The sequence below is a fragment of the Anoplophora glabripennis genome, unplaced genomic scaffold (genome assembly GCF_000390285.2).
Source record: "Anoplophora glabripennis isolate ALB-LARVAE unplaced genomic scaffold, Agla_2.0 scaffold104, whole genome shotgun sequence".
In the NCBI taxonomy this organism is placed as follows: Eukaryota; Metazoa; Arthropoda; class Insecta; order Coleoptera; family Cerambycidae; genus Anoplophora; species Anoplophora glabripennis.
Window position 1 is genome coordinate 465117 of NW_019416210.1, and position 18747 is coordinate 483863.

Here is an 18747-nt window from a genome sequence, read left to right on the forward strand (position 1 = left end):
TTTAATCTCTTAATCTCATTAAAATCTCATTATAAGATTACCAATTATTGGCATACATGTAATCCATAATTACATTACCTGGATTTATTGGGGGAGGTATATCAATAAAATTAATTACCATTTGGGCCCTATAAATAATACAGGTATATGTGAACTGATCTCAGATTACTTCTATCATTCTTGCTAGTACTACCGCATCTTTGCAAACATGGACCTAACTGGGATGGAAGAAATGTTCCACAATATTTTAAAAGAAATTGATGTCCTTCTCCGAGACGACTACGATTTCTTACAAGCGCTGAAGCGCTGTGAGTATGACGCTCAAATGAAGTATTGGCGGACGAAAAATAAGTCGGACAAGATAGAGCATCAGCTGATTAAGAAAGCGACGGAAAAGCTGCAAGAATTTGCCAATAGGGGAAGAAGATGTGGCCCTAGAGAACAGGAACGGATAACCGAGAGGTGCAGTAACCGACTAGAGCACTATATTAGGATGAATATATCCAGGAATTTTCAACAGTTTTTGCAGCTAAAAGTCACCCAGAGAACAGGTACATGTAATTTTATTTAAACATTTTTTTATATCCTGTATATATTTAACAAATGTATTTAATTTCTGTATGTTTTTCAGATTATCTGGTGAGATACCACGGATATGCAGGTGCAATAAAGAAACTTCTGAAAATCTATCTCAACATGGAACGAGATTTGTGCTTAAGAGACCCTCGATATGCTTGTAATTATTAGTTGTAAATATTATACTTGTAAATATTATCTGTAAATATAACTTCTTGTACGAAATTCCTTCTTTTTTTGCTTTCATTTTGTAAAAAAGTTTGTCATACTACGTACCTAACTAATTATAATTAAAAAATTGAAAATAACAAGTTTATTATTATGCAGGGTGTAATAAGTTTGACTGCCATCATTTGAACATGAGATAGAGTAATCATAAATGAACAAAATAGTTGTATATTACAGGGGCGTAAGATTAACAGTTTTCAAAATATAGCGAGTATTAATGTGCGGGAGTTTCATTACGACGGCGACGTGACAATAGCGCTTAACCTAACGCTACAGAGCTGGTGCATGGTGCATACCACGTGTGCACCCGGCAGACTTGTTCTACGGAAAAAATGTAAACAACTATTATTGTGAAACATTTAGTAAATTTCAAGACAATTAATTTCCGTTTTTTAAATAAATAAAATATAATGTATCGATATTGTAGTACGCAGATAGTGTTGTGCTTAAATTTTAGCTCGAATTTTAGTAATTATGATTTTCTTAAAACTGAATTTAATCAAATTATGAATTTAAAAAATATGTAATTAAAGTACCCAAAGATTCACGTCGTCCAAATAATCATAAGTAGTAAAAATAATTTAGGTGCTTCCCAAAAAGCAAAATTCAGTAATTTTTAAACGCGCAAGTACAAAACAACAACATATGCTCAAAATGTCCACCACCACTTTTGATGCACGCATTACACCTTCGAATCCAATTTTCGGGCACTCGCTGGAAAACACCTCAAGAAAAGGAAATAATGGTACACAAAAAACACTCAGACACGGTCTAATTCCAGATATCAACTGAATTGCGTATTGCTGGACAGCTTAGTACCTCGTGTTATCCGCCGCGCCGTTGTCACATTGCTTGATATTAATTTTATCCAATTTTATTACACCGCTAATTATTTTTTAGAATTAAGCATAAAGAAGTTAAAAAAAGTGATAAACATTGTATTTTATGGTATTCTATGCAAGCAGTTATGTCAATATTCCATAATTAATCGAACTTTTGTACATAAAGTTGGAGATATTGGTATTTTTTTTCTCGGAAATAGTTGAGTTTAGGATCTATATCAAATAAGGTTTTTTTGTTTAGTTTAATGTATTCTATCTGTTAAAATTAAGGCAGTCAAACTTCAAAGACCCTGTATATTGGCCCTGTATATGATTTAAGTAAAATTATTTCTAAAATTAAATTTTATGAAATATAAATTAAATTTATATACGTTAAAGCAGCTGACAGTAAGTTTATGGAAAAATATAACAATTTTTCTTTTTTTTTCTTTTTCTGCATAGAACCAACTTATATTTCTTATTATAGAAATTAAAATTTCTGATTCCATTTGTGGTTATAATTCACATTTTAAATCAAATCTGTTATCTGTATCTACTATTAGAAAATGGCACTGTACCAAATTTTAAGATTCTGCATCTTCAATGGTTCTTGAGTAATAGATTCAGGCTTGTGTTTCATTGTCTTGAAATTGTTAGGAATTATTTTAGAACAAAATGTTATTCTTTTTTTGTATGTCTTGAGGGGAGAGATTAAACCTGAAAGTTTGTCGCGACATGGCTGTTACTCCCTGCGTACTAGTGATTTTTATAAATTATAGGCTTAACTTGATTATTATCACACCGACAGTTTCTTATTTAATGGGCCACATCAAACTTGCCGGCGCCGGCGTTAGATAATAAAATTTATAGTAAATATTGACGACGCTTCAATTTCCTCCAAGAAAATTTAATTAATCTAATCAGTTTATGTCGCGTATTAACTGGAAAAGGCGTGAGATCGATTAGCCCTCGCTTCAGTTAGTGATAGATTTAGTCGTATGTCTCGACCTAATACCAATACCTACTCGAGAGAGAAGGATGGGTTGGAAATATCGTATTATAAACCCAATAAAATCTCGTTCAGTCGTCAGTCTTAAAGATGTTAAAGTTAATAAAGGAAAACAGTATCTATTACAACAGTAAAGAATGAAAATCTAAACATAAATGTATTGTGGATTTACAGAGCAATCACATTATAAAGCCATTAGTCTGCGTACGTGTATGTGGAGAAAAAATGTGTATGTCAAGTCATTATTTAAACATACTGAACAAATTTTACTTCAGTTCTGAAATACGCAAATTAAAAACAAAAGGCATTTAATGTAGAATAAGAACGAAATGAAGACAGAAGGTAATCCCCAATTTTTATCTATTTTAAAGGTATTAAGTTAATTCAAATTAAAAAAATTTTTCTAAAAAATATATTCAAATGAAGTCCTCAAAGTTGTCGCTTCAAAATGTATTTTTTTCTAAAAGTTTATTTACAGAGTGTCCCAGAATTATTCTGGTGTACAATGGAAGACCTCAGATTTGTGAACTCAAAATAGGCAGATTTAGGCTAATTCACCTATATCCGAAATCACTTCGTTTGGCCGCTAGGTGGCCTAAAAGTTCATGAAATTTTTTTGAATTTTGTAAATAACTCGAATACGTATTATTTTGATTAGTTTTGGGGTGTGGACTTTTGCTTTCAGTCTACAAATTTTGGTATTATACACAGTGTTTTTTAAAACTTACAACTCCTTCAAAATTAATGTACGGTGACACCCTGTATAATTTCTTCCTGTTAATATTTATTAATTCCTTACGATAAGGAATGCTACCTGATGAAACAGTGCTAAGTAAAAAACAGTAAAACAAAAGTAAAACTAAAAGATCTCTTTGTGGTCGCAGTTTTTTACGTGATTAGTCAATATTAAGTTTGATGACTGGTGACCACGGATGGGCGTTTACGCGTCGACTTTAATTGTCGACGTCTACGTGTAGACTTCGCGTAGACTATGTAAACAACGTAGACTATGTAGACAATGTACACAAAGTGGAGTTTGCGCTCTAATTTCAGTTTAATCTAACCTATATTATATTTNTTATAAAGCCATTTGTCTGCGTACGTGTATGTGGAGAAAAAATGTGTATGTCAAGTCATTATTTAAACATACTGAACAAATTTTACTTCAGTTCTGAAATACGCAAATTAAAAACAAAAGGCATTTAATGTAGAATAAGAACGAAATGAAGACAGAAGGTAATCCCCAATTTTTATCTATTTTAAAGGTATTAAGTTAATTCAAATTAAAAAAATTTTTCTAAAAAATATATTCAAATGAAGTCCTCAAAGTTGTCGCTTCAAAATGTATTTTTTTCTAAAAGTTTATTTACAGAGTGTCCCAGAATTATTCTGGTGTACAATGGAAGACCTCAGATTTGTGAACTCAAAATAGGCAGATTTAGGCTAATTCACCTATATCCGAAATCACTTCGTTTGGCCGCTAGGTGGCCTCAAAGTTCATGAAATTTTTTTGAATTTTGTAAATAACTCGAATACGTATTATTTTGATTAGTTTTGGGGTGTGGACTTTTGCTTTCAGTCTACAAATTTTGGTATTATACACAGTGTTTTTTAAAACTTACAACTCCTTCAAAATTAATGTACGGTGACACCCTGTATAATTTCTTCCTGTTAATATTTATTAATTCCTTACGATAAGGAATGCTACCTGATGAAACAGTGCTAAGTAAAAAACAGTAAAACAAAAGTAAAACTAAAAGATCTCTTTGTGGTCGCAGTTTTTTACGTGATTAGTCAATATTAAGTTTGATGACTGGTGAGTGGTGACTGATGAAAGAACATTAAGAATACAAGATATTTCTTTGAATGAATAATTTCTTTAACAATTCTAATAAGTAATCTATATTTTTGACTATGACGAAAGTCTAAATAATAAATGTACAGAAGTTTTGCAGTCAGTCAACAATTGGTTCAACATGAATGACCTATATTTAAATAGTGAAAAACTAGGACAATTCGTTTCCATAATAGGCAAAAGATTTGTGAAATCTTATCTGTAAAGATTAATGATATATACCTCAAATGTATCACGGAACCAGTAAAATTTCTAGGTATTACACTCGATAAACATATGGATTGGAAGCCACGTTGAGAAAATTTAGTCAGTTTATTAAACTCCACAAAATTTCTTTTTAAAAACATTAAAGACGTCCTAACTAAACATCACTTAATGAACGTATATTATGCTCAAATAGAATCTCAAATACGATATGGAATTTGTTTATGGGGTGACTCCACCTTATCGCAGGCTGTTTTTGTTTCACAAAAACCTGTGATTAGAACAATTGCCGGTGTTCCAAGTACACGATCTTGTAGAGCCCTTTTTGTTGATTTTGATCTCATGACTGTTGCCTCAATATAAATTTTAGAAATGTGTATTTATGTTTATAAAAATAGAACAAAGTTTAAAACAAATAGTGATATTCATCACTTAAATACGAGACAAAAGGATCGATTCCATCTGCCCTACACAAAATATGCTGCTATATCGAAATCGCCTGATCATATTGGCTTAAGGATTTTTAATAACTTGCCCGGTAATATTAAGCGCTGTAATTTACTTTGTTATGTTAGCATTTTATATGTGTATACAGGGTGATTCACAACTTATCCAAAAAAATTTGGGAATAGATGCGGCATGAGAAATGGAGTCAATATTGTAAAAAAATTTTGTAAAATCCTTGTAGTTTCCGAGAAAAAAATTATTGAAGTTGTAGTGCTTTCAACCATTACATAGCTGGACAACTGTAGTCTCTAGTGTCATTCGTAATACGCGTGGAGTGCCACGTGGCCTCAGCGACTCAGAATACTGAAATCCGATGTTTACAATAGGTAGTTTTTTAGTAATTAGTGTCAAAAATGGCTTGCGTGTATAACAACTCGGAGTTGATGGATATCGTTTTAGTTTGTGGTGAAGTAAGAAAACATTTGTATTATGGTGAAGCATTTGTGTTATGGTGAAACAAGACATCATTTGTGTTAGTTCGTAGAAACTGAGTAAGACGGACCCAAATGTATTTACACGTCGGTGGACAAAATTTTGAACTGTTGTTGTAACATCAGGTATGTCAAATTATTTTATTATTTAAAACCACAAATGAATTTTATTAATTAATAATAACAATAGCGACAAAATCAGTTGAGTTTGTAAAATAGGTGCTATAAAATTCTATTTATTTTTTTCCTTGCGATAATTTTTTCAAGTTTTTGCCCGTTTTATCACTGCCGCCATGACGGTCGCATTGTGCCAGGTCAGGTTTTACAGTGGACCAGTTTCCAGTGCCGTGCAGAAGTGTATTTTAAAATTATTTTGGAACTGCCCTTTTTGATTTTTTCTTTACAAAATTGGAATTGTAAGAGCCCCATGTACATCCAGAATTTTTTTTTTTTTGGATAAGTTCTGAATCACCCTGTATGTATATAAGTGTGTATATTGTATATTGTATACTGTGTGTGTATATCAATATTTGTATTTTTGTATGGGCCACTGTTGTCCATCATATTGACCATTGCTATACATTCATGTAATGTCATATAAGCAAAATAAACTAAATAAATAAATAAATAAAAGTTATGTCACTAAAAGGGATTAAACCTGAAGCTTACATGTAAAAAAATGTTCGCGACCTCGCTGCAAAATACGAATTTTTCACATAAATTATGTGGTCTTTATTTTCTCGAAAACTATCGTTCTTAACTACGAGTTTGTAAAATATACTTTTTTACTAAAACTTCTTAGTTAGTTTTTACTTCGTTTTTTTATGTTTTTAATAAATATTCATATAAAGTATCGTTATACAAATTTCTACAAAAGTTATTCAATAACGCAGGACCACAAAAAAAGTGACTGGAGGGTTCGTTCCTTGAACCAGACCAAGTGAATTATATGTTTTTTGGGTCGCTAAAACCGAATCCGAAATCTGTTTTGCCCCATCAAGTCAGCGTTTCTTTCTAACCACAAAAAACAGCTTGAAACTATGAAACACAACAATATCAACCATTAAACCATGTAACCCTATACTTTCATAACTCAATAACGTTGAGATCGATAACCTATAACTCTAAAATCCATAACCTGAAAGTCCTTAACCTCAAAACTCATAAATCTCAAATCCCAATAAACTGTAAACACAAAATGAGCAAAAATAAAAACAAAAATACTAAGCTAAACTCAAACCTCTATCTCGGAGAGTTTTAACTTCATAATTCTACACCTCCATCACTTCATAACCTCATAATCCATAAAATCCATAACGCTGAATCTATTATAGGCTGTTGGGGTTATAAGGTTATGGGATTTCAGAGTTATGGGGTTTATGGTTATGAAGTTATGGATGTACAGAATTATAAAGTTAAAACTCGACGATATTCAGGTTTTAGTTTTGCGTGTAAGTTTTTTTTTGCTCATTTTGTGTTTGCAGTTTATTGGGATTTGTCATTGAGAGAAATACATGTGTGTACATTTATATTTATAGAATGCAAACTGTCAAAGTAGAATTCACATATGGCGCAATATTAGTTGCTGCGGTTTAAAATTTAAGGCCCAATTCAATTATTACAACCACGGTACAACGGTTAGGTAAATAATTGTTAATGGTCATCCAACGCGTTAGGGAACCCATGCTAATTCAGCTATAAATATTAATAATAATTGTAGGTACAAAGTAGCACAATAAAATTATATAGAATGTGTAGAACTTGATAGTCGACTCGTATTAGGTGCTCAGATGGCAGTACTCTCATAATGGACAGCTATATTTTGTTGAACATCTAGAAATAATCTATATCCTAATATAATCATGTAGCGAAAATATCACAAATATGTACTCTCCAAATTTGGTTAGTGCAACTCTCTCGGTTCCAAAAATACATACAATACCTATGTTTTCAGCCACGAAATTTGGATAATTCCAAATATTTCGAATTTTCACCACCAAGAACGGTGGTGACAACATTTTTAATATTAAGGCTATGTTTCGCATTGTATTAGCTATGCTCTGTCCAAATTTGATTAGTGCAACTCCCTCGGTTTCGAAAATACAATACCTATGTATCTTTTCAGCAAGGAGAATTAAATAATTTCAAATATTTCGAATTTTTACCATCAAGAACGGCGGTGACAGCATTTTTAACATTAAGGCGATGTTTCACGTTGTATCAGCTATTTCCTGTCCAAATTTGGTTAGTTCAACTCTCTCCGCTTCTAAAATACAAGACCTATGCATGTTTTCAGCCACGAAAATTTAATAATTTCAAATATTTCGAGAATTTGTTAATAATGATTAATTTTTATTAAAGTTTGGTGCTCAAAATGACTGTTCTAGACAGGCGGTTGTTGGGACGCTTAATTCGTGACGTCATTTAGTGCGATCGAGAATCGAGAAGATGAATGACAGGCACAGAACCTGTGAGGTCCTACAATATGAACATAGCAAGTAACAAAAGTCTAGAGGCAACCTTGTGTAGAAGCTAATCACATGCATGTTTTTTTAGATTAGGATCCGTTTCGTTCGCGTATAAATTGTAAATTAGATGCCAGAAAGCAGAGGAGCAGGTTGTGTTTTCGATCGCACTGAATGACGTCATAATGTTCTTGACCCCGTGCCAAAATTTGAAATTTTACAGAATTTTAACCGTCTATAATTAATTTGTGGAATTAAATAAATAAACTTTTTCACTTATGTTAGTTGTTGTTTGTTATAGACAACAAAGTGCTGTTTTAAAAGGAGGTAAACTTTGGAGATATTAAACATTTTTCGAATATTGATTTAGCTGCAACTGCAATATATTTGGATGAGGAATATATGCGAAAAAAGACAAGAGAAATGTAGGTACTCGATATTTAAAGAAAATGTAAAATTTTACTCTACCTATATGAAGAATTTACCAATGACGAAATTAAATTCTCCCAGTATTGTCATAAGAAAACAAAACATACATTTTACTACATTTTTAGTAAAATTTCTTCAGGCTTGATAAAAAAATGCAAGCGGTTATCACACCATCGGATATGTTATGTACTTGCTTAACATAATTAAATTTAATTAGTAGAGACGAAGTATAATTAATTGGGCTGTAATACAAAATGATAACATCCCAACATATTTGTACGTTTGTTTAATAGGTCAGATTTTTGTAAAGTGATAATGTTTTTTCTGTGTAGAGACAATTTCATGCACATACGTTTATCTACCTATATAATTTATAAAGAATTTGTGGATCGATATTGTTCAACGCAGTCTAAATAAAACAGATTACCTATGTGTGGTGCAAATGAATATGAATATTATACAAATATTTCCATATATTATACATGATACTTATGGCAATGTTAAATGACTGACTGCGAAATATATATGTTTACATTTTCAGATATAGTTAACCGCCATGCTATCGCATGCCTGAATTGAATTTACAAGATATAGAAGTCTAATATTTTAATATTATACTGTTTGTAATCACCACGTATTTGTGGCATAAATATAGAAAAAATTATTACTGTAGTGTCATCTGAAACACTTACCGTAAAATGTATCGAGATGCCAGAACATGTTCTAAAAAGTTTTTGAAATTCCTACGTCATAAAAAAACATCATGTATATCCTAAAAGGAACTTTAATTGCAACATTTTATTATCAAATTTAATTTTATTTCACTTCGTAAAACACATGAGGTTTTAACTTAGTATATTTTTCAAGGATCTTACATAATTTATTTGATTGATACGTCCATGTTTTTAGAAATTAATCAAATTCAGCATACCTAAACAAGTATCTGAAACATTTCATTCTCCCATTGCTAATTAACAAATTGAATTCCCTTATTAACGACTTGTCATTTATATCATTGATATGAAATGGCAAGCAACGTTAGTACTTGGGTGGGTGACCATTCGGGGAACGCTCGCGATAATCGTCCACCTTCTAGTGGCGTTTGTGTCGGTTTGGAAGATATACAAATTTAGGCGATGTTTGTATAGAAAGACATACCATCCCCCGAATACGATGCAAAACTATTGGACTCTTATCTAAACAGTGAAAGTAAAAGATCCCTATTCCACGACAAATTGGAAGTTCGGCAAAATTCCCAGGTTGGGGTTGCTCGTTTCCTCATCATAAAGAAGTTTGCCTGCTGGATGTCTTTTCATTAAATAAAGTAAAAAATGAAATAAAAATAAAATAAATATATTAGGGTGGCCCAAAAAAAAGGAATATTTTTTTTGTGTCTCTTGTGAAAATATATTAGTTTATCATGTTTTAAGAGCCCTTTCGAAAATCAGCTCAAAAAAAATTTTTTTAGAGGTCGCTCAAGATTTTAAAAAATTTCCAAAATCGCAAAAAATTTAATTTATTTATTTTTCTTTTTTTCCTCGTTATTTTGTCATTTTATAGGTCGAAAAAAATCTCGATTCTGAAAATTTCAAATCGATATTTTAATTTCTAAAGGTCGGTCATAATTATTTTAACTTTCAAAGTAGTGTACCTACCTATGTTTTCGAGCGACCTCTTAAAATAAATACCAACGAACTAATAGTTTTTTTATTGAATTTGATGAACAAAAGAATAGAAATAAATTTCGAGACATTTAAATTTAAAAAAATAAAAAAATAATAAATATTTCAAACTCACAGTGCGTAGTAAATTTTGCCTTGAGAAATTTTTTAAGTGTCTCGTGATTTATTTCTATTCTTTTGTTCATTAAATTCAATAAAAAAAATATTAGTCTGTTGATATTTATTTTTAGAGGTCGCTCGAAAACATTTTAGGTACAATACTTATGAAGTTAAAATAATAAATTATGAGTGACCTTTAGAAATTAAAATATCGACTTGAGATATTTTTCAACCTAGAAAATGATAAAATAACGAGAAAAAAAATTCAATTTTGAGCAACCTCTAAAAAATTATTTTGATCTCATTTTTTGAGGGTGCTCCTAAAACATGATAAACTAACGTATTTTCACATGAAAAAAAAAAAAATATTCGTTTTTTTGGGCCATCCTAAAATATACAGTTTCTAAAAAACAGTCTTACAAAGATCTTTTTTATGTAAGAGTCTATTTATTGTCTGGCGTTACTTATTTGTAGCATAATATTTATTTTTATCTTTATTTATTGGGTAATTTGCCACCTGCGAAAAATGAACATAATTTAAATAATTACTGAAATAAATCCTTAAGCCAACAGAATCATACAAGAGTTATTTTTATGAAAATTGTTTTGTCTAACAAAAAATCTCACATTGAAAAAAGTAATACCAAATACTAAACGTTTCAAAAATCAATGACTGTTTTTAATTATTTTTGATGGTTTAAACCTGTTTGTTTGTCTGTTTCTCTTATTGGAAATACTAAAGGATGAAGTAATTAACGATAGGTTAAACTTTAAACAATATCTTCAAACTATGGACACAGGTAAAAAACAGTCAAATTTAAATTGCCAAAAATTATTAAAAAGTCTTTATCAATTTAGAAGCCGAAAATAGATTGATTTTTGACACTTTTTGATGTGCATACATGTATAGTGACGTGTATTTTGTATTTTTCTGCTTTTTCAGTGTGAGATTTTTGGTTGGACAAAGCTATTATCATAAAAATAGCGCCCGACTGATTCGTTTGGCGCAAGATTAATTTTCCAAAATTTGTTCAAAGGTGGCAAAATATGTAATAAATATAGAATCAAAAGGGTCTATTTAAATAACTAACCTAAAAAATCAAAACTTAGCTGATATAGCTCCAAAGTGGAGATAAATATTAATTCTTTTTAAATTATATTTTTTATGAAACACAATATACAAATATTTGATATAAAAAAAATTACATGCTTTTAATGGCTGTGAAAATTGTGAAAAATTTATATAATACTTCTTACTACCTAAGAGACGCTAAATTAAAAGTTTATTTTAAATGTAAAATGGTGGATTCGATTACGTATACGTATTTGTGGTTTCCTTCGGGTTATGCGCAAAGAAAAGAATCAAAGTTTTCAGAAAGGATCCAAATGGTTTTGCCTGAGGGCTGTGTTCGATACGTCAGGATAATTGAAAAAAGTTTGCTTATTTGCTTCGAAATACCATATTTTTTGTAGCAAGAATTCGAAACAATCTACCAGATTTAATTTATTTGATTTATTCGAATTGCTTGAAGGTGAAAACATCTATAAATTCTGGAATTTTCCTGGATGCAGATACGCGTTAGACAATATTAAAATAAGAGCTAGAACGTTTCGTCTTTTACTCAAAGGAAAATATAATACTCTTTCATTTCATGTTTCATACAAACAAAGGAATCAAAATTTTGAAGAATTTGTAGAAATTAAAATTGGACTCGAGACGATTCGAAAGGAAAAATTTAGACTCAGTTGTTGCGGGATTTGGAATATATTTTCTAGTCTTTGTAACGTTTGAAAACAAGTGCATATTTATGTCAAATGTTAGATTGTTTAATTACACAAAGCGTTCCTTTCAATGAATGTTAAGTTATAGTAATTAAGACTGACGAAACTTCAAATAGAATAGAATATAATATGGAATATATACACAAGTCATCGTAACAACTTCAACTGTGACTAAAATTTTCCATATGAACAAAAAGGTACATTTATCACATTTTACATGACATACAAATTTTAATTAAGGTACGTGACGTTTTTTTGGGAGTGTGTTATTCATTAATCTACTTAGAACATAAATTTTAATTACCGTTTTTGTCCATCGCTACCAAACCATGACCGCGTCGCAGATGTATTCGCAGTTGGAAGAAGGAGTGTTGCCGCAGGGCGGCTTCTCTTCGTCTCGTAACCTCATCGGTGGAGGATAGCTGGAAACGGAAACATTGATTATTATTTTTGGCATCGCGATTACGTATTTTATTCGTAAAGATCGTTCGAACACAATACTATAAAAAATTGCTTATCTGTTGTTATTAGTACTGGTCAAACTATAGACTGTGTTTTGTACAGGTTAATATTTAAATCTTGTGGAAAATATAGAGCGAATCGGTAATAGATGTTCTTTCCGTCAAGAAACCTTAGGTGATTCCCAAATCATCACAGTCGAAATGAGATATATTACCAAAAACACATTTGAAGACAAGTAGAAACCTTCGAAAAGCCATGTGAGCGAACAGAGCGAGAGTTAAAATTTTCACGCAACTTTCGAATTCTCGAATAAAGCTGTAGAACCGGCCAGAGCGACACCATTGTTAAGCCTCAGACAATGAATCCAAAGCACTCCGGTAACAAAATTTTCACCCACGTTTTGATTTCAGACGGCAAGCTGCCAAAACCCCGCGTTCGTACTTCTACCCAGACAACTTGATGTCTATTAACCAAGTAAACAGTTCCTGGCCACCACGAAAGACTCAAACATTCTTGGCGATCGCGAAAGTCCTGATATCCTTAGCTGCTCAAGATACTTTGTATGTTCTAGTAAACAATGAATTTTATACACAGTTCGCCATTCTACGTGTATTCAAAGAACTAAGAGTGTAAGACAGTGTTTTAATCACTTTGTCGCGAAAACAGACTAAATGTGGGAAAAGTAGTAGTAGTCGCAGACTTATCCAACAAATGCGTGTAAACTTTTTAAACATTTTTCAGTTGTCAGTTCAGAAGCGAATACCCCTGATCTGAAAATGTACTTTTATCTTTTAAACACAATGCCAATTTAAATGCCAATTAAAACTTTTCAGTCCATTAAATATTCCCTCTGGCCGAACTATTGGACCCGTTAATTAGTTTTCAATTCCAGTTGGCCTAATTCCAAGATAGTCCCCGTTGAAATAAATTTCACCATATCTAGTGCAACACGGTAGTATCTGACTGTATACGCATAACTAACTTCTGAAATTAAATTCGTGCAACAGAGAAATTTTGTAACAGACGGCATTTGTGAAAGTTTGTTTGTAAACTAACTGTGACTAAAACAGATTAATTATTATTGTATAAAAAATAATTTGAAGGGGTTGCGGCAAATAGAATTGTAAACATATTTAAAGTCATGTAGCACTTTTAGCGCAAGATAGTTGGTGAGAATTGGAACCGAGTGTACATAGAAATAAAATAATAAAAAGAACGTTGGAAACGTAAACAAAGATTGAGTTGTTTGTTTTTATACTTCGTAAGTCTGTCTTGTCATTAGTTTTATAAAAAGTAATTTTTCTGTAAAAAAGTCATTTTTCTGTAAAACCCATTAATTAAATAATAAATAAATAATAAAAACTATCGAAGAAATCGCATTTTCCACTACAAAATACAGTCCACAAAACTTATATGTATTTATAAAACAATAGTTCTTGTGCCAGCGGTTTGGGTTCCTAAAAATAATATTTCTTTTTGTTTTTAAAAGCTCACAAAGCTATAGAGTTACATATCAATTATGTGTTACCTCTGGATAATAACCGAATATACAATAACTCATGTTTGACAGACCTATAACATTACTGACATTTTTTTAATAAGACGCTCTATATTTTATAGTGTAAATAGATAGCCCTTCTAAAGACGAATTCAACGATATAAGGTTATACCTATTTTTTTGTCACAGTTGTCAGAAATTGGAGGAATTAAATGAAAACAATAATTCAGTACTACTTTTTATTTTATTATGTTCAAAGTGGCCTCCATTAACCATTGCGCAATGCCAAATTCGGTGTTCAAAGTTATCAATTACATTTTGTATAATTGTATATATTTTGGTGTTATGTTTCGAACTTCTTCTCTGATACGATTTTTCAATCCTTCAATAGTGTCTGGTCTGTTCACATACACTTTGCTTTTTAGATAAATCCCCCAAAAAAATTTAGTGGGGTTAAGTCAGGGGAGCGTGATGACCATTCAACCAAAATATACGGTAATTTCTTACATCGAGGCGAAATGTCGAGGGGAACCATCTTGTTGGAACCATATATCACCAGCAGGTGGTATATCGTTAGGAAAAATTAATTCCAGGGCTGGAATCAGCTGAAAACGCAAAAAATCCAAATAAATGTCGCCCGTTAAATTGCCTTCAAATAAATAAGGTTCCAGTATGCGATTTCCTACTATTCCAGCCCAAATATTCACTTTTTCCGGACGTTATGTTTTTCTTGTATCCCTTGTGAATTTCCTGTGCTCCAAAACCTAGTATTTTGCCTGTGCACAGTTCCGTTTAAGCTTCGTCAGTGAAAATTATGTGATTTTTTAAGTTGGCTTTCAAATAAATTTCTAAATTCCTCGCAAAACTGTAATCGTTTGTCTGTGTCATCTGCCCATAATTCTTGTCAGACGGTAACTTTGTAAGAAAGACACTTTTGGGACTTCAGAGTTCTGTGAACTGCGGACTTCGACAAGTTGAAGTTGGCTGAGATAGATTTAATGTAAAAGACAAAAGAACCTATGATTGTTTGAAATAGTCGTCAGTACGATATAAAAGACAATTTTTAAAATTTTTTTAAGAACTACGACAAAAAAGTATAGGTACTTATAACCTTATATCGCTGAAATTGTTTTTAGAAGGGCTATCTATTTATACTATAAAATACAGAGCGTTCTATTAAAAAAAAATCTGTAATGTTATAGGTCTGTCCAAGATGGCTCAAAAAAATTGAAAATATTGCAGAAAAGTGACATTTTCTATTTATTAATTGACCTTTTTCAGCGATTTTTTTAAATCTGAACTGCAAAAAAAATTAAATTTGTTCCATCATTTTGGGACACACATTCTACGCCGTCGATTGGAGGAATCGCTATTTTAGTATCATCTTTTAATTTTTAAAACATTTATTATGAAAAGAATGAACTCTTCTTTTATAAAGGTAAAGTAAATAAAATTCGGAATAAGTGAAGTTGCTGCACAATATTCTGATTGTTTAATTTATTATTCATATTTGTAGTGACCATTTCAGCAACTTTGCCATGGAGTTGCAATAGTCGTGTGAAATAAGCTTTACAGTTACATTTTTCTAAATAATCTATTAGAACACGGGTACAATCCTAGGAAAATATTTAAAATAAACACAACTACGTAGAGCAATACCGGGTAGTCCAGCGAAATGTGAATCGTTTAGACAATAAATGCTTCCTAATGAACTAAAATAATTTGAAATATCGGCTACATCAATAACTAATAAAATTGAGAAAACCTATTCCGCCATTGCCGAAATACATGATACTGCTCTATAGTTGTGTTTATTCTCATTTTCTAAACAGGCAACTTGCATGAAAATTTAACGTCCTTTAGAAGTGCATGCATTTGTATTCTGTAACCGAAAATAACTAATAGCGGTAAAATAATCAATTTCTTCATGCTACAAATAAATTATAGATAGGTAAAATTAAATAAATATTTAAATTTTTTTCACACACAAATAACACACCATGACGTCATTTAGTGCGATTGCCCTGTCGATTGAAAAAAAATTATATAAAGCACCTTGTATCTCAGTGAGAAGGAACATCTAAATGTTAAGTTTAATCTTATTCTGGGCCACGATTATCCAGTTGCCTTAATTAATGAAACACCCTGTACAACAAAAATAATTTTAAAAGTGAATAAAATGCTTTGATGCAATTTTTATTTGAAATATTTTTTATTTGTTTATATGTATTATCGGAGCTATAAAAGCATCCGTTTAGCGGAATGCCCTATATTGATTATAATATCTTCTTGTTTAATATCCATGAAAAATATAATAGAAGGAAAACAACAATATTTAGAAGATATAGGTACCAAAAAGTGCAACATGAAAGGCTAGAAATTGATTGTATTATTTTCTAACAAAGCACAGCATAGTAAACGATTATATAACAGTTTTTAAAGCAGAGCATACTACGCTAAGATTTTTTTTTTCTTAGCTGAAACTCGACAAAGCTCAGGAAAAGGAAATATGCAAAATGTATTAGAGCGAAATTGAACAAACCGTTGACTTTTATCTTTTATTGTTAGATTTAACCTCATTATTTTTTATCTCCTGCAGTCTTATACCGAGAAACAAGAATAATAGACATCCCTTTCACAAAAACTGGTGTAAATTTTCTCTGTCGTCCTTTCATCTATTACATTACGACTGACTTTTCACCATTGACCCTCGCGCATTTCCTCACCCTTGAACCGGAACCTAAATATCTGACTGACCTTAATATTAATCGATCAAATCGGTAGCAAGTTCTTCAATGAATTTAAAAGACGATATGGCTTGTAAGAAGTTGGAAATATGATATGTTTAATGTCCGATTACGTTTAACGGATCTAATTATTGAGATATTTCAAACTGAACTAAAACAATTAAAGTTAAAACTTGCGGCGTCTTCTTATTTGTAAAATGTGATTATTCTTCTTTTCTGACTAAACCCGTATTTAACCATTCTTGAGTTCTCGAACAACTTTGTTAAACACAGTTTTAACGAGAACAAAAATTGAAATTAAAACTTAAATGAAATAATTATAAAAACATCTTTTTGATTGACGAAAAGTGTATTCCATTATTATGAGAGATCATCTACTTGATTTTTTTTTTCTTTTCTTAAAATATTGTCAAAATATTGTTATTTTTCGATATACCCTGTATTTTTCAAAATAGAATTTTATACGCGATTGAAAAACACAGTTTACAATTGCTGGAAATAGATTAATCACTTACAGGAAGCAGATCAAGGCCGGCCACGGCTCCTGGGGTTGGCGCCCGGGGTCTGGGGGACCCACCCGGTGAGCTGGTTGTGTCACCGCCGCCACAGGCGCGGCTCAGTGGAGAATCTGAAATAACACACCCGTTTATTCATTACCTTTTTCATTCTGGGTAGAAATCATAATATTACTTTTGGGAGCCATGTCAAGAGATATTAATTAAATCTATACATATAGAAAATGCAAAAATTATATGAATGTATGAAAAAGCTCTGTGATTACACTTTCCCAATTTTCATTATAATACTTAATAAAATAGTCATTTTAAAAAAATAGAAAATGGGTAATTATAATTTGTCGTAATATTGTTTTTTTGAAATTTGCTTATTTCTTCTCACACGTTATTACTTGCTAAACAAAAGCATCTGAATGATCTGTCTGTCACTGAGTAGTAGGTAGAAAGCAAAAGTATTTACTAATTTGAATATACAGTGTCGCAGAAATTTTCCAACCACAGATTCGTGCAACCAGTTCGTACTGGAGAAATCTTATTCAATAATTTAATTTATTTGAGTATAATATACAGGGTGTAAGAGAATGACTGCCATAACTTCAGCATGAGATAGAGTAATCATAAATGAACAAAAAAGTTGTATATTACAAGGGCGTAAGATTAACACTTTTCAAAATACAGCGAGTATTAATATGGGGGAGTTTCATTACAACGTGACAACAGCGCTACACAGCTGATGCACAACACGTGTGCACGCGGCAGACTTGTCCTACGGGAAAAACGTAAACAACTAAAAGTATTTCATAGAGAATTTGATGGGCTAAAATTTTCCGTAGGTCACTCAGGTATATAAGTTATCTTAAAATAGCAATAAATAGGCATCTACGTATATAATTTAAAGAAGATTCTACAACTTTCTCAAAATACTTAAGATGTCTTATTAAATATTAACTTTATTAACTTATTTGGTTGTTAATTATAATAGTATATTTCGACTTGTAATTTTTTTGTTTATCAATGTAACATGGAATCTTACGTTTTTCGAGTAATTAAAGTGTAAATTTTAATAAATAGCTCAAAATTGTACATAGTGATTAGAAAAAAAAATTCGGATTCTAGTTTTTTTCGTTTCTTTGCATTTCCTGAGAAAACTTACCATTGTAATGTATATTTTTTTTCACCATCAGAAAGTAGAGGTTTCAACGAAGAAAAAGCCCACCGACGTTTTTAAAAAAGCGTGAGAATTTTCGATTGAAAATTAGGGTGCTTTTTCGATATTAAGTAAAAATAAGGTGAAAAAATAAATATTTCAAATCAAAAAAATTACAGCGTGTTTGGGACATAAATAGGTAAGTTTTCACCAAATTTCGTGAAAAAAATTTTTTTGTTAAAGACAAAAATAAAAAAAACAAAAACTTGGTTATTTGAATTTTTCACATA

General features: G+C 31.1%; 1 protein-coding gene across 2 annotated transcripts in view; it reads right to left on the minus strand.

Moving 5' to 3' along the window:
• Window positions 1-18747, minus strand: part of LOC108904847 (multiple C2 and transmembrane domain-containing protein) — a 248046-nt gene that overhangs the window by 124698 nt on the left and 104601 nt on the right. For both annotated transcript variants that reach the window (XM_018707542.1, XM_018707541.1), the window contains exons 4-5: window positions 17311-17423; window positions 12393-12510 (exon numbers count right to left, since the gene is read on the minus strand). In XM_018707542.1, the coding sequence (XP_018563058.1) occupies window positions 12393-12510; window positions 17311-17423 (231 nt within the window). The remainder of the gene's footprint in view (window positions 1-12392; window positions 12511-17310; window positions 17424-18747) is intronic.